This window comes from Passer domesticus, chromosome 1, assembly GCF_036417665.1.
Source record: "Passer domesticus isolate bPasDom1 chromosome 1, bPasDom1.hap1, whole genome shotgun sequence".
Taxonomy (NCBI): domain Eukaryota; kingdom Metazoa; phylum Chordata; class Aves; order Passeriformes; family Passeridae; genus Passer; species Passer domesticus.
In genome coordinates, this window is record NC_087474.1 from 156153890 (window position 1) to 156180975 (window position 27086).

Here is a 27086-nt window from a genome sequence, read left to right on the forward strand (position 1 = left end):
AACCTTGATTTCAGGAAGGAGGATCAGCTCTCAGCGATTATTTAGATACCTAAATCTCACTGCTTGTCATGAGAATTAAGGACCTGATATCTTTGGCAGTCATGGTCTCTCTGTGTTTTCATCCTTCTTGTCTATTTAGATTATTCATTCTATATTAGCCATTTGTCTGTTTGGATTATTTATACTGAAATTCCTCAGGCAACTGTCTCAAATGCAAGCTTCCTGTATGCCTAGTGCATTAGGGTCCTGAACTGCGTCAGAGTCTCTCAGCATTACGGCTACATTAATGAAGTAATTAGTCATTCTTACTTCAGCATCCTTTCGTTGGTCTCTTCATCCATCTCATCTGAATTAGGACAGACAACTCCAAAGGAGCCCAGCGGCTGGCGCGTGATGGGGAACGCAGCCTGCTTTGCCGAGGAGCCCGCCATGGCAGGGGTCTCTTTGAGCACGGAAGAAAAGGGAAGACAGGTGGCTGTGCAAGAGATGGACATGTTAACCACATCAGCAGCCTTTCTGCTTTCCAGGGCTACTCCCTCTGTCGTGGCCAAAGGAAACCCGGTGCCGTTCGCTACAAGTTTATTCTCTTGGCTGTTGGGCTCCTGAGGATGTTCAGCCTGGTGGGCCCCTGATGCAGGGTCTGCTGAGGCAGGTGAGTCATTGAGCTCAATTTCTTGCAAGCCCTGCATTTCTGCATACACTGCTGGGCTCTCCTCAGTGAGAGAGCTGCCACATTCTCCTCGCAGTGAGCCAAATTCAGTGGAGGTGTCTGAAGGAGCTGTAACAGGATAGCAAAAATCTGGTACCACCTTTATGCTTTGTGAAAAACTCTCCTCTCCTGAAATTCTACTATTGGAAGAGCCCTGTTGTACGTTTAAACTGTCCAGCTTAAGTTTATCCTTAGGATCCTCAACGCATGTATCAACCTTATCTATATTTTTGTCCAAGTAATTACAAGCCTTTGGTGTTTTTAAGCTACACTCACCATTGCTTTCCAGTGACAGGCACTCAGAGACATTAACTTGGAGCTGCTTCGGACAGCTGGGTGGTCTTGTATTTTCCAAACTACAGCAAGTCTCTGGAAAACCTTTCTCCTCATTCCCTTGTAACTCAGTGTTACTGCTACTGCGTTTGAGGAGGGGATTGAGATGTCTTCTGTGTTCTATTTGTCCACTTTCAGTGGTCATTTGACACTCGGAAAAGTCCATGATTATTTTTCCATCCTTATCCTCTGTTTCCATGCAGCTTCTTAAGTTGTGATCTGAATCTCCTGAGGTGGCTTCACTGTGTTTTGATAGATCCACCTCCTCTGGGGGCTCTTCTGGGCTACTGATCTGAGGGGCAGAGACAGATTTCGTCAGTTTGGTAAGCTCCACTTCCCTCTCCTCTTCCTCAAAGGGCAAAGAGCTGATGGATGTGAGTGATGCTTGGATACCACTGGGCAAACTGGTGTTGCTTTCCGTGTGGCCACCCTCCAGGGAATTCCGGTGGATGGCGTGCCTCCGGACCAAGTGGTGCAGGATCTCTCTGTCACTGGGCAGCTCCAGGGCCCGGCTGCGAGCATCAGACCATGCCACCGAGCTGGGCTCACTTTCAATGCCTGAATCAGATATTATAGAGGAAGATCTTTTTATGACCCCTGACATCAGGGTAAATTCTTCACTCTCCTCACTTCGTTGCTCCTTTGTGACTGATTTTGCTTCACAGCTGTGTGAAGGCAAAGCTTTCAAAACAGGGAGATGAGCCTTGGTGCTTGCATCCTCTGGTTTTCCAAGACTGGTCAATTCATTCAGTGCAAGCTCAGATGAAGTGAAATTAGTTTCAGGATGACCAAATTCATCTAGTTCATGTATGTCAGTGCTGTCTTCCAAGCCATCAGTTCCACATGCTCCACACTCATGCTGAGCACTGACAATTAGCATGGGCTCACATTTGTGAGAGTCCTTATTGCTGGGTTCCATGTCTCCACAGACAACATCCGCCTCAAGTCTATTATCTTTTAATAAAACTTCCTCGGATGTTTTAAAGTCTTCTGACATGTGTTCTGTATTGCCTGGCTGTGGGTCAGAAATAGTTTCTTCTCTTGAAACAAAAATATTTTCAGGTTTCCTTTGGCCTTCTTTGTTTATTGTACATACCTGAGATGTGGAGTGCTGGTTTAAACCCTTAGCAGCAGCTTCAGTACTGCTGTGTAGGCATGAGAGATTCCTGTTTATCCTGTCTGTGTGTATTAGAGGAGTATCCTTCTCAAAGTCTCCTTTCATTACTGCAGTGGCATCATCTGATCCACAGACTTCATTTTCCAATTTTACATCCACTTGAGTATTTGCGGGAACCTCAAAATCTGGGAAAACTTCCAAATTTGGATCTAAGGAAAAGAAAAAGAAAAGAAAAGAAAAGAAAAGAAAAGAAAAGAAAAGAAAAGAAAAGAAAAGAAAAGAAAAGAAAAGAAAAGAAAAGAAAAGAAAAGAAAAGAAAAGAAAAGAAAAGAAAAGTATTACCTGTAAGAACACAACAAACCAGCCCAAAGGATTGGAGGTCTTGAAAAGGGATTTTAAACCACAAAATATTATTCTATAATTTTACATTATAAAAATTATACATGTATTAAAGGCATATTACAAATGTACATGCCAGAGTACATTTAACTAGAATTACACTCACTGGACAGTTATAATTAGGCCAAAGAAGATAATATTAATAAAATACACTTTCCTCAGTGTAACTGTACCTATACTGTTAGTTTTTAGAGTGTACATAAGCAAAACAAAATGGATACTTCTTTGTATTCCTGGTGTTATTCAATATTGTTCACAGTATAGCTCTTATTTTGAATCAGTTTAACACTCAGTTTAATAATTTAAATATCTTTAATGAGCATTGTCACAATTTAGGCAGTAGAAAAACTGTGGAAGAGTGAAGATTTTGTATCACAGGCTATATTCACTAGACTATGGACACCTATAGTGTTAATGCATGTTGCTTCCTTGGTAATTTTAAAGGTTGAGTGAAAAGAAAAAAGTAACGGCTGTGAGGTTTTACTAAATAACTATGGAACTAAATAATTTCTTAATTAAAATTTTATTTGGATACTCAAAAAATATTTTTTGCAAAATATTTTTTGGAAGGCAATGCTGCCTTTCAGGGGAGTGTGGGGCTTTACATTGTAACTGTGGGTTTTGTTCTGAGCTTTCTTACCACTAGATGTCATAGTGGGGATATCAGTCTAGTGTTTTTCCTTTAAATTAGTACTATAGCAAAAATCCAAAAGATCTTATTTTCTTTCTAGATTTTTCCACCAGCTATTTTTTAAAGAAAGCTTAATTTAAAGATGAAAAATGTGAAGGAAATACTCTGCTGCTAGGGAAAACACTAAAATTCAGCTGCATTACTTAGGGAGTCACACTCTTTTCCAAATTCATAACCTCAAGGGATGTGAGATCACTTATCCTGAGCTGGGGAAGTACCTCCCTCAGCTTAAGCTGTTTTATGAAGCTGTGCCCTGTGGAGTTTCGCTCACCTTTGCAAGGCATGTCTGTGTACCTATCTTCAAAGATAACTGGGAGTGTGTTCCAGTCCCCGTCGATGTCCAGGCATTCCGCCGGCAGCGGGGGCATGCTGGTGAAATAATCCGAATTGCGAATTTCTGTAGAAATCTGTGCGTGGCTCTGGATCCTGGCAGCAAAATACAAAACAAATTGAGTGCTTGAGTAGCTACTGTGCTGTTTCTCCATTAGTCCTGAAAGCCCAGATATGCAGGCCGAGGACAGAGTCAATGTGTTTAAAGGGAAGCAGTGTTGCATGATGGGGGGTACCCAGAACTCTTAGAAGGTTTCCATCTCTCAGTTAGAGATATCTACAACTTGCACAATCCCTTCCTGAAAAATCTCAATATTTTTGAAATTATTCCAGATCCCACTGTCATGGGTTCCTGTTAGCTGCCATAACCCATTGCTATCCTCCCAAGGGCCTCAGCTGCTGGCTGGGGCTGGATCCTTCAGCTGCTTTCTGGTCAGGAAATGAGGTCTGTCACTCTGGCTGTGCTCAGGGTTTCAAAACCCAGATACAGGAAGCAATAATCAAAAATTTGGTTGAGTAGTACAGGGAGGAACAAAGCCAGGAAGGATGCCTGGCAAGTCCTCTATCTATCTCACTTATATCAGACCTCAGAGCACTCACAGAAAGCTGTCTCACACATGTACGAGTCTGGAAGAGCTACGGCAATTACTCAGCCACTCTCTCTTGACAGAGTCACAGAATCATAGAATGGTTTGGGATTGAAAGGACCTTCAAGATCATTTAGTTCTGTCCCCCTTGAGGTGGGTAGGGGCACCTTCTACCAGACCAGTTTGCTCAACCTGGTCTTGAACTCTTCCAGGGATGGGGCAGCCACAAAGTTTCTGAATAAACCATTCTAGTGCCCCACCACCTTCACAATAAAGAACTTCTTTCTAATACCTGTTCTAAACCTACTCTCTTTCATTTAGAAGCCATTCCTCCTTGTCCTATTGCTACGTGTCCTTATAAAAAGTCCCTCTTTAGCTTTTTTGTAGCCCCACATCTGTTCCCATCATTTAGGCCATTCAAAATGCTGTGTGGTTCTCCTCAGTGAATGTGATGCTAAACTGGCAGATTAATATGCATTCAACTATAATCAATACAATAATTTTTATTTCTGATGGGCCTTCCTATTTTAATATCTGTTTTGAAAAATGTGGAAAATATGAAATACAGAGAGTAAGGCAAAAATATTTTCATTGATGGTCAGCTGAAAGCAAATCTGTTCTTCATCTTAAAGCCATTATCCCTTGTCTGATTATTACCTACCCTTGTGAAAAAGATGAATAATTAATATTAAAGTGAGAAAGTAGAAATATTTTTGTTTGTAAATTCTGAGGGTATGTGACCTCCTAGAGGCTCTACTACCACTCCCAATATCAGTAATATTCTGACAGCCAAGACCCTGTTTTTCCAACTACATAATCGAGCAAATTCAGGAAGAAAACCTGACTCTGCCATGCAGCCTGTATAGACCAGATTTTCTGCACAGAGAAATTAATCTTTTTTTTTTTTTTTTACTTACCCTTCTTGATAACCACTGAGAAAAACATTATATTTATCTGTAGGAAATGAGCTACTCCTGTGACTGTCTGGAGAAATAGAAGCACCTCATGCATTTAGGCTTTCCCCTGTCCAGGGTTATGTTTGTTTGAATGCAGACATGAGTGTGTGTGTGTCCTCACCCCAGGATCTTGACATGGGGTTTTCCTTGTACACAGCTCCCTAAAATCCTGACATGGGAGAACCAAATGAACACAGCTGGGACCCTGCAGCTATGGTGCTGCTCTAATTTGGCAGAACAAGGCAGCCTTGTACAACCCATCCACTAATGAAGTCAGGGCCCTTTCCATCAACACTGAATCAGCCTTAATGTCCCCAATGACAGCTCTGAGAAAAGCAATTTTCTCCTCTGCACTAGGTCAGAAGCAAATGTCTCACTTAAAAATCATCATTTTGACAGAACCTGATGTCATGGCCTTTCAGCCCCTTCTAAAGGATGGGTTTCACACTGGTAATGTTGTGGTCTGCCCATGGTGACAAATAGTCTGGACAACCATCATTACTCAGAAATTCAAATCTGAGCAACCTTCTTTGAACTCTGCCTTCAAGGGTCAGGTCCTGAGTATCATCCATGTCCTCCACTTGGGTTCATAGGCTAAAACCAAGAGCAGGATTTGCCCTGGCACAGATTTAAGTCTGGCTCCTCACACTTCACAGTTTGGTTACAAGCAGGAATTACCCAGCAGAAAGAAATACTTACCTTGGAATGGTTTAGGGTTGGTAAAAAGCAAATTTGTAAATGTTAAGATTTGTTGTTTTTCAACAGTTACTTCCCACTAAATGTACCAGTGCTCAATCTGGTGCATTTGATTTAGGAAATTAGTCAAAGAATATATATATATATATATATGTCTATGTCTATGTCTATGTCTATGTCTATGTCTATGTCTATGTCTATGTCTATGTCTATGTCTACGTCTATGTATGTATGTATGCTTGAAATTAATTATTTCTGGGGCCAGCCTAGTCAGTCACTTACTTTTGAAATGCATTTCAATACGTTTACAATATGGAGCTAAAACAGAGACAATGACCTCTCTCAAACCAAATTCCTTCATACCCTGCACAAAAAGATCTTGTTCTTGATTGCAAAATATTTTAAAGTAAATTTTTAGTCATTCCAGAGATAGGGGAGTGTTAATGGGTTACTTACAGGCCTTCCTGGAACATGAGCACAGCAGGTTTCTGGTGCTCAGTGTAGAAGAAGGCTTCTGAGAATCTTCTCACCTGAGAGAGAGAGATGCACAAATTAAACCTAAGATCTGCTGAAATGTGACAAATGCCATCAGTCTAAGAACACAGCACTGACTCTCAGGACCAGATTCATTAGTGTTGACATTAAAAAAGAGTTCAATTCTGCTTCATTTTCCCAGCGCAGCACAAAGCAGCTGTTATTATAGCATATTTTGCTGCAAGGTAAGAAGACTCCCTTGACAATAAATCAAAGTTTGGTTATCTGCATCTTCTAACTACTTTTCTAAAAGCTGTCAAATTTACCATTTTCCCCTCTGTTGTTAAAGTTTGGAAGATTTATTCCTTTCTCACTGTGAAAAGGACTAGTGGAGTGATTTATTAAATTAGAATAATTTATAATTTATCTTCTCTTCTATGGGAACTTCCACAGTGACTCTCAAACTACGACAACAGCAAAGTCTTACATATCAGTCCAGAGGAGAATGAGCCCTATCACAGTAGAAACACACCTGCCTATGTCATGATACCTACAAACTGAGAGCTCTTCAAATCCCTTCATGGACATTCGATATGTTCAGTGTTGGACAATCAATTACAAAAGAGCCATGGATCTGAAGTGGCTGGCAGAGCACAGAGTGTGAAATAAGCTATTAAAAATTCAGTGCTGTCATCTGCCCTGGAATAAGCTTTGAGTTTAAATGAATCAAGCATAATATGCAATCAAATGTACTGAGCTGTTAAACTGCAGCCCATACATTCCTAATAATAATTGTAAAAGTGACCTCTGTTACAGGGACAGAAAATGGCAGTGAAAAGCATATGTCAGAGCATCTCAGCATTTCCCTAAATCCCAGCTGTGCTTCAGCAAATGGCCTTACTAAACAAAGGATGAGCATCCCTTCAAAAAGACTGTGTCTTAACAGTAGGACTTTTCATTTAGGGCTCTCAAACAATTTTCCAGAGGTGAAAAAGTATAATCACACACAGTTTACATGGAGAGGACCCAGAGCATACAAAGTTATGTAATTTGACAAAGATCAAGAAGACAGTTGACATCAGTCAAGGCTGGAACAACTCAGAGGCTGAGATTCACCTTGCTGGAGCTGGGAGCACACAAAGTTGGGTTCTTTGATTGAAAACCACACAGGTTCCCTCAGAGTCAAGGGAAATCTCACAGACTAACCGGAGGAGTTTCAGCACCAGGCACTCAGCCACCTGAATTTTATGCCCCATTTTTGCAAGCTCCAGAGGAGACTTGTTCTGGTCACTCTGACCTCCACTGACTGACAGGAGCAGAACATAAGCTGAGGTGTGAACACCTACACTGCACACTCCTCATGCATGCACGGTGAATCCTGCCCTTTTCTCCCCTGTCCCTGCTCTAAGGATGAGATCAGACTTTGAGTTCAGCTCAGGTGATGTACTGAGCTGCTGTCTGGTCAATAATCAAGAACATCCTGATGGAAGACAGAGCACTTGCTGAACTAATCAGATAAGCAGATCTGACAACATTTGCTCAAATGACAAGTGGTTTTGTGCCTTCTTTATTACCAAGTACAAGATGCAATTTCAACATCAACAATATTAATATTTTGCTGTGTGCACTTCATTGTGAGAATGGCAAATACTTATATATATGACAGTGAAGAAAACAAATCCATATTCCTTTTGGTAGTTTTGTGAAACCAGTTGAGATGAAATTGTATTTTTTTTTTAATTTGTCACTGGGATGTTTTGCTTTTTTAAAACAAGTGTTTATGATTTATGGATATAAGGTGACATATACTCCTTCCCACCCACCTCCTGTTCTATGTCTAATCCTGGTGTTCAAAGTTACTCATTTTATGTAGGATCCTGAGCCACACAAACTCAACCATCTTCATTCCAGAAACTGAAATCTGTAATTTCAAATCCTGGGCTTCACCCTTTCTTCCCCTCCTCTTCAACTTTTGCTGTGCTCATCCCATTTCATGTAAATAGTCATAGAGGCAGAATTGAATTGGAAATATACATCCAAATAAATCTCTAATGTTAATCGAGACCTGACCATTACTGGACTTGCTTTTAACTTCTTAAGATTACCCTTAGCATGTGATGTTCCTGAGTCAGATAAGCTGTGACTTCTGGATGGAGCGTTGCCACCTCTAGGAACTGGGTCCACAGGGCCAGGAGGTGAGAGCAAAGCCAGGCGAGGTCCTTGCTTATCTGTTCTGCTATTTTCTCTGGATTGCTCAGCAGCTGAAGGACAGAAAGGAAATTATGAGATCAACAATGTTATGGAAAAGAACCAGTTCATACATGAGATTAAGTCCTTTTAGGACCAACAGCAACAAGAAAAATTTCTCTTGATTTAGAAATATTATTACTAAAGCTACCATTTTCAGTTATTTTACCCTTTTACCCCAAATAAAGCTGGTAAGACATTTTCTTTTTCTCTTTAAAATCACATATTTTAGTACAAATGGTCTCAGCTACGCAGTGAGAGAGCAAGAAGTGGGAACAAATAATTTTTTGCAGACACTTTACTGCAGGTGTAGTAACTGAGGGTAAAAAAAAAAAAAAGAAAAAAAAAAAAAAGAATGTGTGTTCCAAATTATCCACCAGATGGTGCTGGATGCTCTGAAATAATAAACCATGGCCTGACTGTTACCAAAGGAGGCCTGTCAGCCATGTCACATTAGAATACAGATGGGTGATTGAGGGGGAACCAAACAAGAAACCTCAAACCAAAACACTGCGTCCTCAACACATGGTGAAAACAGACTTTCCAGAGTGTGCTGTTGCCCATGTCCCACACTAGAACACGCTGGGTCTCTGTGTGCCCTCCAGCTCTGTGCTAAAGCACTGCAAGAAAGCAAAGTCTCTGCACGCCAAACTTCCTCATTTCACAGTTTCAGAGAATCATAGAGTGGCAGAAGAGGTTGGGCTAAAGATGTTCTTACAACTCACTGCCATGTGCAGAGACACCTTCCACTATCCCAGGTTGCTCAGAGCCCCATCCAACCTGGCCTTTAACACTTCCATGGATGGGGCATCCACAGCTCCGCTGGGCAACCTGGGCCAGTGTCTCACCATGCTCACAATAAAGGATTTCTTCCTTATATCTAATTTAAACCGGCCCTCTGTCTGTTTAACACCATGCCCACTAGCACTACATACCCTTGTAAAACATCCCTCTCCATCTTTCCTGTAGCCTTTTTAGGTACTAGAAGGTGTTAAATGCTCTCCCTGGAGTCTTCTACAGGCTGAACAAACCCAGCTCTCTTAACTTGTCAACTTGTTAATTTCTTTAATGAGAGACGGACATTGCATTTTACCTCCATGCTATTCACTGGATTTTTTTTTTTTTTTTTTTTTTGTTAGGACTGCACTCTAGCTGAAAGCCTGATTATTTTTCGCATTTTATTATACAGGTAGTTTCCAGGTTGGTGACACTGCAAACTAAACCATTATTAAAAACAAATTGTCTGTGTATGAGAGCAGCAGAGAAAAATTGTGTGTGGATGAACCAGATTTTGTCACTGTGTTTACATTGTTTGGATGTGTCCCTGTTTTAATGACTTGTCCAAAATTGGACAAGCTCCAGGACCCATTCTGGTACAGGAAAAATGGGAAACAAAAGATCCTACTCAAACATTTCCCTTTGCAGAGTCAGGGTACTACTTTATTTATGGCATCCAATTTTATAGGCTGTCAGTATGCTGTTTCTTACATCATAAACTGAAAGCTCAGTCTTCAAGCAAGGTGCATTATTAATACAAGTCATTTTAGGAATAATATGTGTGTGATGGCTATTTGTGTGGTTTACTGGGAAGGAAGGAAGGAAGGAAGGAAGGAAGGAAGGAAGGAAGGAAGGAAGGAAGGAAGGAAGGAAGGAAGGAAGGAAGGAAGGAAGGAAGGAAGGAAGGAAGGAAGGAAGGAAGGAAGGAAGGAAGGAAGGAAGGAAGGAAGGAAGGAAGGAAGGAAGGAAGGAAGGAAGGAAGGAAGGAAGGAAGGAAGGAAGGAAGGAAGGAAGGAAGGAAGGAAGGAAGGAAGGAAGGAAGGAAGGAAGGAAGGAAGGAAGGAAGGAAGGAAGGAAGGAAGGAAGGAAGGAAGGAAGGAAGGAAGGAAGGAAGGAAGGAAGGAAGGAAGGAAGGGAGGGAGGGAGGGAGGGAGGGAGGGAGGGAGGGAGGGAGGGAGGGAGGATTTCTAATTGTGACTGACTTACTGCCCTGAAAATTAGTCCAAAGGAAACTCAAGACTCTGTTGTCTGTCCTATACCCTTACAACTTCTAAATCTAGTAGAAATGAGCCCAGTAAGTAATGCTTCTCTAAATCAATTTTATGTGATATCAGATTTCCTTCAAAGTATCCAAGTCAGGACTTAAAACTAATAAATTTGTCATTTGAAACAGTTTTAAAACCATGGCTGACAAACCTTAGGTTACATTTTGCAACAGGAATGTAAATGGACTTCTCATTTGGTTTAGATTCATCTTCCCTCCATTAATTGTTACCAAATTCACTTCCCCAGGGAAGTGGTGGAATCACTAACTATGGAATTGTTAAAAAAAATGAGCAGGTGGCACATTATTTGTATGGTTTACTAGGTATGGTGATATTGGGTCAAAGGATGGACTTGATGATCTTGGAGGTCTTTTCCAGACCTAAAGATTCTATGATCCTATGATAAATAAAATATTTGAAATCTCTGATTTTTCCAGTGATCAGCTGGCTCTTGCATTTCTTCCTGGCACTCTTATGTCTTGTCTTTGTCTCACTTGAAACAAACTTGGCAGAAGTAAGTTCAAGAGAATAGTTCAGTCACTTCTGTGCCAAAATCACTTTTTTGCTCCCATGATCCTCCAAACACATTTAGGTATTTTTATTTGAAAATATATGGTTGAACAACCTGCCAAAGTACTTTTTCTCCTGTCAGCAGAAAAGCTATAATTGCAACCTACCCCAAATAATTTTTTTTGTCATCCTGATACTCAGGGTAGGCTCACTGAAACATGCTAGAATAATCCAGCTGGTGGCTTGTTAAAAGTGACAGGAACACCTTATAAGCAACTAATCAAAGTTATGCAAAATATTTGGTGGAAGACAAACAGTAAACAAACTTTCTGATGGCACCAAATTCCCTTCTTTTTCTTCTCTGATGTATTACTGGGCTGTCTCAGTGCACTTGAAAAATGGACTTGAAAAACCTATGGGCAGGTTCTGATGAAGGAAATACCTGCAGCTCCATACAAAGCTGGGATACTGTCTCTTCCACAGATAGCTCCTCTGGGGAAAAAGCACAAAGAAAGATATCAGGTTTGAGAACAGTGGATGTTAAATATTAATCCTCTGCTGTTTATTCACGAGAGAAGTTGGCCATTTGGAATTCCTGACAGACACGTTTCTGTTTGGGTGTGGGCACTCCACAATCCACTTTGTACTCCTGCAGGTGCAACTTCTGTTTGTGCAATCTGGACCACTAAACCAGTAGAAAATGTTAGTTTTTTTCGTGACAAAGACAACAGAATTTTACTTTTCATTGACTCTTTTTTGCTAGAAGTTTGATTTTTAGCCTTTGGTATTTATGGACAACTGTAGAACTGAATATAGAGTCTGAACAAATGATGAGCAAGGAGTGGTTGTCCCTGGTGTGCTACAGAGGACTGTGTATCAACATCAAATTCCTGACCAGTAAAATATTGGGCATCTCTGTACTGCCTTGTGAAGTTGGAATTACTGCAAGCAGCAGTGTTTTGATTTAATCCTGAGAGAATCCAGCACAGGGACACACTGCTTTAAATGCACCACAATCTATCAGGAAAAGGAGGACATCAATCAATTCTCCAGCTTTAGCAGCTTCATTTTGCAATGCGGAACTTTGTAATGGTGTCCATAAAGAAACAAAGCAGGAACAAAAGAAAACAACTCACAGACCAATCCCCTCTTCAATTCCCAAGTGTCTCTTCCCAGATAGAACTGATAAATGGGAATGGACAGACCAAGATGAGTTGTGCCTTGAAAAGACTCAATCTGAGCTTGTAAAATTTGGGAAATAACCATTCCCACTTTTAATTTCTAAAGCAAGCTACTTTCTTTTTACATATACTACTAAGGAAGCTAGGGAAAAATAATAAAGAAAATGTGCAGAGATTTAAATTATTGGATTTATCTTAACCTTCAGTAAAAACCTATGAGATTAATATGACCAATATAGATGTTACAACTGAATGAGCCATTTACATTCTTCCCCTGCTCAGTGGAGAAATATAGCAAATACAAGGTGCACTTTATGCCATCCCAAAATAGAAAGCACTACCTGTGTCAGATGACATATTTTTAATTGGATGTGTTTCACCTCAATGAATGTAAGGAAACAGAGACAAAATTTGATTTATATTCATCTTACTGCAGGAATATTACACCCCATAATTTTACTGACTTGTGCAACTGTTGTCAGAAGATCAGCCTTTAAACCAAATTTTTAGTAGATTTTCAGACTGTGAATAAAATGATGCAAATAACACTGCTCAAGAGGCTAAAAAGGGTATTTGCATTTTGCAAATTTTCATGCATTACAATAAGTACATTTGCAAATGAAGTTCCTGCTTCAGTACCGGAATTTATTTCAAAACCTGGAAAATGTTGTTTAGAACATAAGCATGTGCTCTGGGGAGATCATGGAGTTGTGGTCACTCATCCATGCAGAGTTCTGCCATCTCATAACCTATAACCCTGTCTGGGTGAACCACAAATCCTCTGCTATCTGTACCTATAACCAAGGTCCATGAAGCAGTTTTGTTGCTTGTTTTCTGTCTGATAGTTCATGCACTGCAAATTAAAATGGTGCTTCATTTTGTTTTGGTTTTGGTTTTGTTTTTGTTTTTTCTCTTGTAGTTGGATTGAATAATACACTATGTTACCTACCTATGACTTTTAGAATGTCTTGAAGGGAAATATATGTTCAGGGACAAGAGATGAAGTGGAAAATAGGATCTATCAAGTCCACGAGTGTGTGAAGCACAATGTATTGTGTTTGATAGTTCTTATGTATAAGGACTATACTGGAAAATTTTACTCCCTTTTAAAACCTGCTGGCCAATGCAATCGACCTTCCTAATGTGATTATCTCTGCAACATAACAAAACTTCAAAACCTGCACACCACAGAAATACAAAAACACAGATGTGAAATTATGAGGCACATTCCTTGAATTCAAAGAAACAGGTGAGACAGCAGGATTTGAATGAGATGACTGAGTCTCATTTTCATAGGACCTCATGCTGTCATTACAAAGATGACTAAACACAAATTCCAGAACTCCATCCTGTAAATCCAGCCAGCCAGCTGGGTGAACCACCTAATAGGCCTGACCAGCCAAAAAAAAACTTCTGCCAAACAACCAGAAAATCTATTAAATAATTGAATTAAGAAGAAAATCAGATTCAGAAAATCTTCCATTTTGAAAAGCAAATCATAATTGACAGTGGAGGAATCTATTGTGAGTTACAAAGAAGGGAGTATAATTTAAACCCACTTGTACCACCTTTCAGGTTTTTCTTTTCAACTATAAAGAAATATTTGCTCAAGAGAAAAAAAATGTTAAGAGTCTTCCCAAAATGTCATGGCCATGCACAACTAGAAGTTACCCTTTTCAAAATGTAAATGAGGCCAAAAATCACAAAAAGGCAAGTATTCTGAGAAATGTATCAAAATATTTTATCCATCTACACATCAGGCCACACTCTATGAAAGGATTCACATAATCTGAGGAGTCAATCATCTTTAACAGGAAAAATAAACACTAATCAGAAAGCACATATGAAAATCCCTTGAAGTCTCTGAACAGCCAAAGAATTCTGGTACTAAAACATGTGTTTAAAAATGCAGCATTGTAAAATATTCAGTGATTTTAAACGACTTTTCACTTACCCAACTTCAGCTGTGGTAAATCAGGAATCTCATTCATTATGAGCGTGTAGTAGGTGTGAAGACCCCTTTGAGCATTCAGGAGCAGAAGACAGAGATCCTTATGCCACTTGTATGCATGCTGCATGCAATTTTCAGATGGGACATAAAAGCTGCCCTGTGTAGCAAAAGTATCAAGAAAATAAAGTAGAGAAATTAAAATTCATGGTCTCCATTTCTGTGGCAGGTTTCCACAGAAAACCCAGTTGGGGACAGTCATTCATCTCTTTTTACAAAAGTATATAGTGATAGGACAAGGGGTAATGGCTTTAAACTAAAAAAGTGTAGGTTTAGACAGGAGATTCGGATGAAAATTCTTTACTGTGAGGGTGGTGAGGCCCTGGCACAGGTTTTCCAGAGAAGCTGTGCCTGCCCCATCCCTGAGGCTGTTCAGTGACAGGCTGGATGGGATTTGGATTAACTTGGTCTAGTGGGAGCTCGTGCCCATGGCAGGGGATTTGAACTGGATGGTATTTCAGATCCCTTCCAACCCAAGCCGTTCCATGAGTCTTCAATTGTAATCAAGCAGATGGCACCAAAGAGAGATTTTAACCATCCCAACCTCCCAGCCACCCAACTAGCTTGATGTGTAATCCAAGAGTGTCTCATTCTACATGCTCATTTTGCCCAAACCATAACAAAACTATCATGTCTCAGCAAGGCTGTCACATGAGAAGACCCTGAAACCAAACAATCCAACAGAGAAATCTACCTCTATCCTCCCACGTACCCCAAACTGGATCCAATGTCTTTCCCCACAACACAGAGTCCTGTGTGAAAAACACCCTCTCTGCTGGAGGAGGAGGGGTGGAAAGAACTATAAAAATGTCTACATTCACTTTCCTTGTCCCTCCTTATTGCCTCCTGCAAAGGTTATAGCTTGATGGTAGCATGGTGAGCCTTCTAATCTGTATTAGTGAACAAATGCAGATGGCATTGCTATCCCATCAACAAATATGAGCCACTCTGTACTCCAGGATCAATGTCTGTGTTAGTGTATCTCTTGGGGGAAAATGGAACAGGACAGATCACAGTATGTTCACCACAAATATTTCCCAAACAACACTTTTAGACTTAGAATGTAAGCTGAGTTTTTCATTAGGGCACCATAAATCAGAAGTTTTCACTTCTGTCAAAGATGCTTGTATAAATCACTGATATTTGAAATTTGAACTGCTTAGATTTAAAGCAAAACAATTTATTAATCCCCGGATTTGGGAAACATGGGCAATTTGCAACTTAGTCCACTGCTTACCATTGCTGGGGTAAGAATACAATCCTTACAGGGCACCTAGGTGCTGACTGCCTTTGGATAGTCCCAAAATCTGCATATCTCCAGGAGCAACACAGAAGAGCCAACCACATGCCAGCACATCTCCTGTGTTTTTCTCCCTTTTATTTTCCTAAAACCTGTATTTCACAAATCTTGGCCTGAGCCAGGCTGTTCCCTGCAGTTTCTCATGCCAATCTTCAAGGAGTTAACTAGAATTCTGTGGAAGGCACAAAGAGAACTGCACTCTAGACCTGCAGAGAAACAGTAGATGATAATTGAGAGAGTTGGCTGCTCTTCAAAGGTTTCAAAATCTCCAGCCTCAGCATGGATATTTTTTACTCTTACCATGGCCAAAACAAAAAAGGGAGCAGAAAGAAATGCTGCTCAAAACAATAGGAAATTGGAAGTGGATTGGTGTACAATGTCATGATGTCATGAATATATGCCCTTCCTTATTATCCACTGCTGATTTTTTTTAGGCAAAAATTAGTCTGGCATTTAAATGCTACACTGCTGAGAAGAGGGAAGAAAGTGAGTTAATTTCATAGTTTGTATGAATGCTATGACGTAGTGTTGTGCATGACTACACTTTAATATGTCTATTTTCAGCCATTCCTTGGCATAGATTACAGTCTAAATATAAAAAAGTAATAGAAAAATGCACCTGCAGGTGGGCTTAAAACTTGCATGAATTAATGTTTAAAATATTACTCAATTAGTCCAGTTTAGAATTCTTTAGCATTTGTCTTCCTATCTTGTGGTGCTTTTTCAAATTTGTCCTCAGCTGATTTACACTGGACAATTGATCACATGTTCAAAACTGCAGAAAAATAATTAGGATCACTCAGTACAACCACAACAGGCAAGTAAAATTTTCTCCAGCATTTCTCTCCATTGCAATGTAAACTTTCTTCAAATTACTCCAAGATGTGGATGGTATACCTGTGTGAACAGAGAGCTGAAAAGATTGCTCCAAGCTCTCTGCTCTCTTCCTGAGCCAGCCCTCTGGGAAGGGTGTCTGTGCCAAACAAAGGTGCTGTGCTTTGAGAATGCCACTGCACGAGAGGAACTGCTCTGCACAGACCAGGCTGGGCTGTGCGTGACTCAGAGGACATATCATTAAGCATTTTGATTAAATTCTATTAAATGGCAACTGGCTTTGAAACCCTGTTGTTTAATGGGAACATCCATCCTAATTTGAAAAATCTTTTTGTCGAGGTGGAAAGTGAGCATGACAGGAAAAAAGGTGACAAGCTCCAAATTTCTGGTTCTTCAGTGACTTAAAGATATTACTGCTCTCACAGGATTGCTTCTGCTTCTTCTCAAAGTTGTCACACACATACAGGATACAGAGCAGGACATTACAGAGATTATTAAACCCACCTCAGGGACAGTTTAAACTAATGTGAACTAAGGTCTGTGCATCTTCATCTGCAGGACCCCAGAGGGCAGGCATCTATCAGATGATGCCATTATAAACTGCTGCAGCTAAATCAGCTTATCCATCACTGTTCAGTAAGCTGAGAAATGTCAAGAAATGTCTTCTTTTGGGATGGTCTAATGATTGTAGCCCTTTCACATTTGCTATTTTGATTGCCTCTTCTCTGCATTTATTCAGGTGATTTCCTATTTCCTTGCCAATAGCTTGAAACATGGATTCAGACTACCACACTAGCAAATCAAGTTTGGCAACAAATATGTCACGTGCTGTTCTAAGGGAAAACACTGCTGCAAAACCAGCTCTCAGGAAAAACACTGGCTATGACCCATTAAACAGCTAGAAAGTGTTTAATGATGATATTTCACGAAGAAAACAACAACTAACCACCACTGCCAACAACAACAACAACAAAAAGGGAAAATTCTGCATCTGGATTGACTAGGAATATTTCAGATTTCCAGCTTTCTTGACTCAGGATGACAAATATTGGTTTACTTCTGATCAAGGCAAACTTCTCTTCAAACCAAAAAATAATAGTGAAGCTGAAAATCCCACCTTGCACAAAGCCTGATGGCTGCTCTGGGCTTGTAATATCCGTTGTACAAGTACATGTTGGTTTCCTTTGTAAAGATTTTTGTGACCTTTTGAACCAATTCCTTTGGCTTACTGTTATTTTAGTCTCATTAATTTGTAGGTAGACAGATCCTTCTATGCTGCTTGTAAAATGCATCTGCGCTGATTTCCTTTCCCAAGGCCTCCTTCGTCTGTAGTGGTAGAAGACTGCATCTCTGTCTTTTGCCCTTTTCCATTTCTGAAAATTTTGGGAGGACATGAATTCCTGAAAAATTTCACTTCAAGACTTAAGACCTAAAAGTACTCTGATAGCAAAGATGGGTGACACACAGAAGCCAACAGTACTGACACAAAATTATTTTTTTCCATTGTGCCAACATCATTAGGGCAAAACAGATAAAAAATTCTCTTTAGCCTTCCTTTAGTTCTGAATGTATTTATACAAATATTTTGTATTTTTAAGCAGTAGTCAAATTAAGTTCTCCCTGAGTTTTGGCTATTCTAGTTTTCTCCCAGCATAACCTTACAACAGCCTTGTAGTCCTGCTCAACTTCCAAAGGTCATAAACTCTATCCATCTAAGGAGGTCTGAAGATCTTTCCTCATAAAGAACCCTAAGTATATAAGCCAAATTTCTCCATTTCCCTTTTTACTGTGATAATTATCAATCACAGAGTCATAGAATGGTTTGGATTGGTAGGGACCTTAAAGATCATTTATTTCCAAACCCCCAGCCAAGGGCAGGGCAACCTCAGACTAGATGACCTTATAAAGAAAAACCGAGACAAATGTGAGATAAAAACTAGTGTTTTGGGAATTTAAAGGCCTCGGTTCATTTGGATTATGATGTGTTATGGTTTGGGCACTGGACCCCAGCACTGGACCATCACTGACCCTTGTCCATCTGCCCTCTAAGCTGGTCTTCTGCTAGATTTACCCAGCCAAGTAAAATAGCTTTCAATATCAACAAACCCAAACAAATCAAGCTTTTTTGCAATATCCCTGTTGAATACATTAAAGTAAATCAGCCTTTTAAATGAATACATTCCCTGTGCAATGCTCTTATCAGTCAACAGATTCCTCCTATAATTAGACTGTATTGCTTTATAAATGTACTTTTCCTTTATAATAAAAGAAAGGAAAATTACTTGCAAAAAGCAAACACCTTCATCAAATAATGTTCATATCAATTCATTATTCAAATGCAGAGCACAATTTGCAGATATTCACTACCTCTGTACTATGTCTATCTAATATCAAAAGGCACCAACTGAATTTTATGCTTTGTAATGTACATTAAGTAGCTTGTATTTGTTTTGTATTAAAGCAATTCCATGAGCTATGTTAACTACGTGCAACGTTCAACAATAGCACTAACAGTTAGTAAATGAGATCCTTTATGTTTAATCTAACTCAATACATTTCACAATTCAGATTCAAATTGCTCGTCAAGAATTTTAATATACCAAAAAGCCATTCCAGACTAAATAGACAAGTTTTGCAGTCTCCAAGCATTTTCCAGGAGCAGAGAGAGCTATCCTACCTTACCTGCTTCTGGGAAAGATTTACAGAGCTGCTTGAAACTGAGGGATAAATCTCAGCACCCCAAGATAAATGTAGTTTCTGAGTTCACAGCATGTGCCCATTTGTCTGCAAGCCCATTTTGATTTCCTAATTTGAAATTTTACTCTGGCTTCAACTCAAGGATCAAGGCTTTACTCTCTAACTTGGATGCTGTTTTCTAAGATGGGAGATTCCCTGTTATCTGGTGGTTGGAAATTAAATTATAGTTATGTCTTGAGCTAAAACTTTAGTGCTTCCACTTTATTTGTGAAAGTGCTTGTGCAGTGGTGGAAGCAGGACAAGTTTTTTACTCCATTTTCTGAAACTGGTTGTATATCAGAAACTACTTTTGTCCTAAATAGGTTATAATGAAAATACACTAAAATAAATGCTTAGGGAAGACTGAAGAGGCAAAGAGTGTCTTTTCAGCTATTGTTATGACAGAAATTATATGCACTTTAAAGAGAAAAAAATAATCTAGATGATGGAAAATACAAAAAAGTTTTAATGATAATATTTCTTGAGGAAAACAACAACTAACCACCACCAACAACAACAAAAAGGAAAAATTCTGCATCTGGATTGACTAAGAATATTTTTATACATATCAATGGTACATACAGAAAAAAAACCCATATGTATTACACATAATGCCATTGTAGAGGTTTAGATTGGATATTAAGAAAGATTTCTTCAGTAAAAGTGTTGTCAGGCACAGGGACATGTTGCCCAGGAAAGTGGAGGAATCATTATCCCTGGAAGTGTTCAAAAATGCCTTGTATGTGGGATTTGAGCATGTGGTTTAATGGTATAAATGATGGTGGTGCTGAATTGACAGTTGAACTCGATAATCTTAAAGGATTCTGCATGTGTGTATATATATATTTACACCTCCATTCAGCTATGGAAAACTGCCAAACACAAACAACTCCCCCTCATTAAGTCATTCATCAATACAAACATCTTTTACATCCCTGTGCCAGGCAGTGAAAAATTATTGGCAAATCTAAAAAAACCCCATAGTTTAAATCGTGGCAGCCCACAGAGGCCAGATTGTGGATGCCATTCTGTGGTGACACTGTTTCTTTTCAGCCTGGTTTTGGATTTTTAAATGTTTTTGTTGAATAGAGCAACCAGAGACTACATATAACAGGCATGGGACACAAATCTTGGTCCTATTTGGCAGGAAAACAATGCATTTCTGGTTTTCATCTGACAGCAGCAGATATGTGAACACAGAACATTCTTGAGGGTCAGGTGACACCCACATTAGCCAGCTCCTGTAAATCTCTTTCCTCTAATATCCACCAGGAAGACAGCATGCTTATAGGAAGAACAGCTATGGAAAACTGAGAAAATTAATATTTTCCATTAAAAAAGTAAAACTGAGGACAAAACATATAAGATAAATAGAAATATTGGACTAGGATGTATATATTCTATCAACTTAATAAACTGCTTTTTTTGTATTAATTTATTAGTCTGTATTTGATACGTTGGTTCATTATCCAGAGCTCTAAAATAAAAGTAAAATCGTTTTATTTAAATTCTATTTCAGTTACACTAATTACACTAATCCAAAGCTTCAATAATGGGCAATAATTAGAAAGGCATTGACAATATATGGAACTATTTATGTTATGCCTCTCACTAAATCTGTTATGTAAGAAAACATAGGCTGGTATTTCATAAATGCAATTTGACATTTATATTACCTCTAAAAATTAGAGCCACTTTGTTAAAACCCCTGGGATAATAACACAGTAGAAAAAGTATTTGACATTGCAGTCAGATTTAGTGACAGGTTCGGTGATAATTTACACTGTATAAAATTAGCAGCTGGAAAGTATTTGACTTGAGACCCTTAAAAAATAGAAGCCATCAAGCCTGAAAAAGAGCATTCTCTGAACAGATAGAGGAGAATTCTCCTGGACAGCTCTAATTTGTCTCATTTGTGTCAGTGAATCTAAGTCACTGTTCTAAATGGATGCTGTAGGTTTATCACTTGCAATTGGCCAAGGAAGAAGGAGTGGCCAGGAAGGTATTTTTAGGAAAATTACCATCTAAAAATATCAGTCTAGTAAAGCAAAAGTGTTCCACAGATTGCACTGATTTCCCTTTAAGTTCTTCTAGAAGAAAAAGCACTGACAATGTTCTGAATGTCTCATATTGACCCACTTAGGGGAAAAAAAAAAAAAGAAAAAAGATTTCTCATTTAAAATAAGATTTCTGGCTTTTTTTTTCATTTTCTTTTCCATCATGAAAAAGTTCATATAGCAATATATTTTAGAATTTAAAGGTCAAAAAAAACCCCAAAGTACTTTAGTTCATGCACAGACATTTTGGTTTCTTGTGGGTTTTTCCCCAGATTTTCCTTTTAGGGGGCATTTCACAATTTTTTAATTTCTATGCAATTATTTTAAAATTCACTTTAAAAACTGAACTTAGTGATTGGAGCCTGTTATATCCTATATATTATCACAAGTGTCTCCAGTCACCATGGCTCTTCATGTAAAAGCACATACAGGGTATTCTATAGAAGTTCTTGAACAATTCTGATTATGATAAATAAGAAGGGGAAAAATCCTTTTCCTCCATCTGATCACTAGGGTTATACATCACCACAGAGAAAATTAAAGCTGCAGAAACATTGCTTTAGAAGTAAATTAAGCACTGGGGAAAATGTCTCATGAAAGTTAGAGCAGTGTCTGACCTGAGGCATCCTTCTTCTAAGATGAGCACTGAATCATCTGGCACAAGAAAAGTTGTATGAATCATGTGTCATAGAATCACAGAATCTCCTGATTTGGAAGGGATCCATTAGGATTACTGTAGCAAATTCCTAGTCCTCAACTGCTTCTCATATGTCTTCCCCTCTAGACTCTTCACTCTCTTCATAGCCTTTCACAATTTTCATCACCTTTCGTTGGACACTCTGAAATACCTTCATATCTTTCTTATGTTGTGGCATCCAAAACCGCCCCCAGCACTGGAGGTGAGGCTGTCTCAGTGCAGAGCAGAGTGGGACAATCCCTTCCCTTGCCCAGCTGGTGATGCTGTGCCTGATGCCCCCAGGACAGGGCTGATCCTCCTGGCTGCCAGTGCTCTGCTGAATCCAACTTTCCACTGACCAGGACCCCCAGATCCCCAGATCCTGTCCCACAGCTGCTTCCAGCCACATTCCCCAGTCTGTACATCCAGGGCTCCCCATCCCACGTGCAGGATCCAGCACCTGCCCTTGTTAATCTCCATACTGTTGGTGATTGCCCATTTCTCTGATTTGTTGAGATCTATCTGCAGGGCCTCCCTGTCCTCAAGGGACTCAACAGCTCCTCCCAGTTTAGTGTCATCAACAAATTTACTTAGTATTTCTTCAAGTTCTGCATCCAAGATGTAAATGATGTTGAGGAGAATTGGGAAAAGGAGGGAGCCCTGCAGAATGTCAACATTTACATTACCAGCCTGATGTCACCCTGTGTTGGGGAGCTGTTTTCATGAACAGGACGGGACTGCTGGGACACATTCCTTGAGCTTTTATTGCAGCTTCAGCCTCATTACATGGCTGAGACAATAGAAAGATGGCAAAGCTCACGTACAGCCAGCAGCAGCCAAGGATTTCTTTGTTACAGAACATTTTAAAAACTTCTAGCCAACAGCATATTGCTAAAGCTTACAGACAGTTGCTCTGTCTTTAGCCAATTACTAAAAGTACATGTACACCCGCTTCACACAATGCTTGCTGGTATGCCTTCTATTAACAATACACAATACACCATTATTAAGCTTAAAACCTTCTACTATCTTGCTAGGCATATTTTCCTGCAGTCTTAATGTCTATCTCAGCCAACCCTAAAACTCAAGCTATTGTTTAATGTCCTTGCTTGCTATACCATTGTAACTTTTTCTGCTCTCAGACTTTGCAGCTGCAGCTAGTTCTCTGTTTTTTCTAACGCCTGCTTTCTCAGCTTTCTAAAAATCTTCTTACCTTTACTATTGCCCACAACACCCTCTCCATTACAACCCTGTGTGTGTGCTTTCATCTCCCTCTGTTACATCTGTGTCTGAAAATGACATATTAGTTCATCTCTTCATATTGCTACTACTAAGAGTCTGTGTAGGAAACATTCACAAAGCACACTGTGATGTTCTTTGGGTAAGAGATGACAGAGCAACACTGAATAATTTTGGGAAAAAAAACCCCAAAATATTCAAAAATAACTGTTTATGAAGAAGGGGAGACAGATAGGATACAAAGATTTATACATATATTTTTGTGTCTATTTAGCTATCTAAAGTTGGTCTTTATATGAAATTTCAAAGTAAACATTTATTAATACATACATACTTATGGTGCCAATTCTGATCTCCTAACACAGTGGAGACATCAAAAAGGACCTTAATACATTGTCTTTTCTGATTAAAGAGAGTCCATGCTGCCTACTCACAGATAAGGAAAGCAAATCCACTCCTGTTTCTGTGATCAAACAAGGACCCCTTAGCTGAAGAGCTGCCTTGTTATTACTCATCTCTGCAGGCAGCAGCACAAACCAGTAAATTTTTTAAAGAATGCTTGTTAACATCTTTCTGTCTCTCCCACCTCTATGTACAAACACACACACACGGAAAAAGAGACCCTGTTCAGTGATATTAACACAATTGTGCCATTACAATTGGCATTCAGGATGTCAGAAAATGTCAAAAATGTTTTGATTCAACTTGCATGCCTGGCAACAGAGAAGGATATGCTCAGCTGTGGCTCTGGCAGGGGTGTTGCTGGCTTTATGCTGTGTAATTTTACAGGTTAGCAGCTGGAAGAGTATTTCTCCTCATATCAATGCTATATTCAGTATATGAATAAAGAACTAAGTAATTAAATTATTTTCTCTAGAATTTTATAGATTATTATTGGATTTATCTACAAACATTTACATTACATAGGGGTTAATGACCAAAGCTCTAATACATATCAGAGTTTGCTTGCATAAGAGTGGTGAGATTAGTATCTAGCAAAACTTTTATATTTAGATCATAAACTTGTCCAGCTCAGGTCATCATCCTGGACTCCCTTCACAGCACAGAGAGAGAAACAGGTATTTTTGGAGCACGGTTCATCCTCTCCACTTCAAATGTTGTTTTTACAGAATCCTATAATGGTTTGGGTTGGAAGGGCCCTTAAAGGTCACCCAGTTCCAAACCCCTTCCACTATCCCAGGCTGTTCAGAGCCTCAACCAACCTGACCTTGAACACTTCTAGAACTGAGACATCCAGAGCTTCTCCTGGGAACCTCTTCCAGTGCCTCACCACTCTCACAGGAATGAATTTCTTCCAATTATTCAACACAAATCTAGCCTTAAAACCATTCTCCCTTGCCCCATCACTCCACAGCCTTGCAAAAAGTCCCTCTTCAATATTTTTATAATGCACAATTCCCTAGAAATGCTCCTTGCTTTCCACTGTGTATGAAACGAAAGGACTGTGTATGAAGAAAATTAAACTCGAAGCTCAGAGGCAGACAATTCAGAGTTATGCAGAGAAGTTCCGCTCCAGTGCTTATTAAAAAAAAAAAAAAAAAAAAAAAAAAAAAACCCAAAAAAAACCCCACCAACCTAATTCATATGGTTTTGAACACAGGAAAAAATATATGGAGCATCCTGAATTAAAGATTTTTCTTCCCTCAGAGAGGAGAAATGTTTCAGACATCATAATTTGGATTCTTCACTCAGCAGTAATTGCTGACTCCAAGAAGCTGCCAATCAGCCCCAAAGCGTGTATTTCTGGGTCTAGTGTCAGCTTGGCAATCCTCTTAAGAAAAATTAGGAACTGAAAGGACCTGAAATAGAAGTGAAGAGGTGTGCAGGGAGTGGAGGTCTCATCATGTCCTCACAGGGGAGAATGGCCACAGCTGATACAAGAACTGGCTGATGACAATTTGCCAATGCATGTGGGCCAGTGTAGACCTAACAAACAAATTAAATTCAGTTCTCTTGCAGGTGCCATTTCTCTCATGGTTCTTGACAGAATATGCTATTAAACACAGTCAAGTTTTATCAAACTCCATGTACCAAACTACTTGGCTCTCTGTTGCCTTCTGAAGCACAGACACAGAGCAAATGGTCACTCTGACATGCTTTTTATGTAATAAAAGCAACAACAAGGACTGCAGCTTCCTCTTTAGAAATGCCAGGCTCTATTATGTGCTGACAGTCACTGCCAGAGAGAAAGTGACTTCAGGCTTGGATCTCTGCTCACGTATGACAAGAGCTACAGGAATAATTGATTTTACAGTTCACTGCCCAAACAGGAAAAAAAGAAACACGTTAAGTCAACTTAGAAAGAAGTATTTCCTTCTTCAAAGTGAAATCAAACGCCCTTCTTTTTCCTTTTTTTTTTCCAAAGATTTTCCTTAGTGATTGCAAGCTATCCAGTCCTTGTGACTTCACATTTCAAGACCTGCCACTTAAACATCACAACAGACCTTTTACAACCTTATAATGAGCTACAAATACAAATTAAATCATACCTTAAAGTCACCTGTTCACAGTGCATTTAGATAAACTGACACGTGCTGTGTCATGTAACAGCACAGGACACCATAGCAATTATTTAATGTGGAGGGGCAGTAAACATTAGGATGCAGAGAGGATATTCATATGGAAAATATATTCCAACCTACTATATTATATGCTTATTTCACAGCTTCCCACAGAGGTGGTGGACTCAACTCAGCAGTCACACAACTCCTTCCTGTCTCTGACCACAGAGTCTGGGGATTTTTCCTGCTTGGAAAATGGCATGTCAGTGGGCTAAAATGTACAGGAGGAGAACCAATGCTGACATTGCATTGTCTGCACATCAGTCAGATTCTAGAAATAGCCCAAGACTCACTGCACTTGTCCACTGATGTTGCATTTGGGCTTTCTGAAATTTGGGTTCATTTTTACCTTTCAAAAATGTTGACAGGAACTGCCCCAAAATTAAATATCAAAGTGATCAAATATTTGATGAGTTCTATCTTTAAGGAACAGTATTATCACTGAAGTCAGACTGGTTATCCTGACTGATACCCTGCCCCTAAGCACAGGATGCACTGAACCGTCTCATTAATGAAATGTCCCTATTGCAATCACTCTTGCTCTGTTTATGCAGAAGGTCATGCCAATGAAAACTTATTTGGGGCTACTTGAAATTTCCCAACAAGATGTGCTTGAGTTGCGTGAAGATCTTGAGCACATGAAGTACGCAAAGTTGCCATTTCAAGCCTAAAAACCCCAAAACTTCACTTCCTGCTACTCTCTTAATGCTATTCTCTGCTACAAATATGTCTGTGTATGGAGGAAGAATTGCTTACTTCAAACACTGGAGCACTATTTGTGCAGAAGGAAATACTCAAAGGCAAAGACAAAGATACTCCAAAGGAGGAGATCCTCATCTGTCCAAAGAAAGGAATATATAAAAAAAACAGGCACAAAAAAAAGTGTAGAAAGGATAATAAAGAGATTATTAAATTTAGGTCTCACTTCAAGGAGGTAGTGAATTTCCTGATTTTTGTTCACATATTGTAGAAAAGATGCTTATGAGCTAGATGCTGCCACAAGCAAAATCTGAGGAACACTATTCAAACATCATAAAAATACAATAAGAAATAGGATATATTTATTTTTCTTGGGAAACCTAAAATTCAAAGAGGCCATACATATTTTTAAAAAAATAAAAGTCTATTTGACTATATTCCACATCAATCCAACATTTCTTTGATCCTTTGCTTTTATCAACACTCACTGGAATTAGTTGTGGGGAACATGCACCTCCTGTCTTACAACGTGGCATGGTGCAGTCAAGAAACTATGAAGAATTGTGAATTATTTTAATAACAAGGGTATAGACATGAGTGCCTTTTAGCAGGAATTTATGAATTGCACCATTTGCTTTCCAGGCTACTACAGCAGGTGGCCAAGATCACTGAACCCTTTCATT

At 39.3% G+C, this 27086-nt stretch overlaps 1 protein-coding gene across 25 annotated transcripts in view; it reads right to left on the reverse strand.

The window, feature by feature from the left end:
• The window catches only part of FAM135B (family with sequence similarity 135 member B), a 203946-nt gene that overhangs the window by 23485 nt on the left and 153375 nt on the right, over window positions 1–27086 (reverse strand). For 19 of the 25 annotated variants that reach the window (XR_010350422.1, XR_010350440.1, XM_064398103.1 and 16 more), the window contains 6 exons: window positions 14227–14380; window positions 11534–11583; window positions 8398–8553; window positions 6275–6348; window positions 3521–3675; window positions 310–2368 (listed from right to left, as the gene is read on the reverse strand). Coding sequence is in view for 23 of the 25 variants with exons in the window: in XM_064398103.1 (XP_064254173.1) it covers window positions 310–2368; window positions 3521–3675; window positions 6275–6348; window positions 8398–8553; window positions 11534–11583; window positions 14227–14380 (2648 nt within the window). In the remaining 2 variants the exon portion in view is untranslated. Of the gene's footprint in view, window positions 1–309; window positions 2369–3520; window positions 3676–6274; window positions 6349–8397; window positions 8554–11533; window positions 11584–14226; window positions 14381–15517; window positions 15663–17531; window positions 17650–27086 lie in introns of those variants that run through there. The other 6 variants (XM_064398220.1, XM_064398266.1, XM_064398257.1 and 3 more) reach the window with 6 other exon arrangements.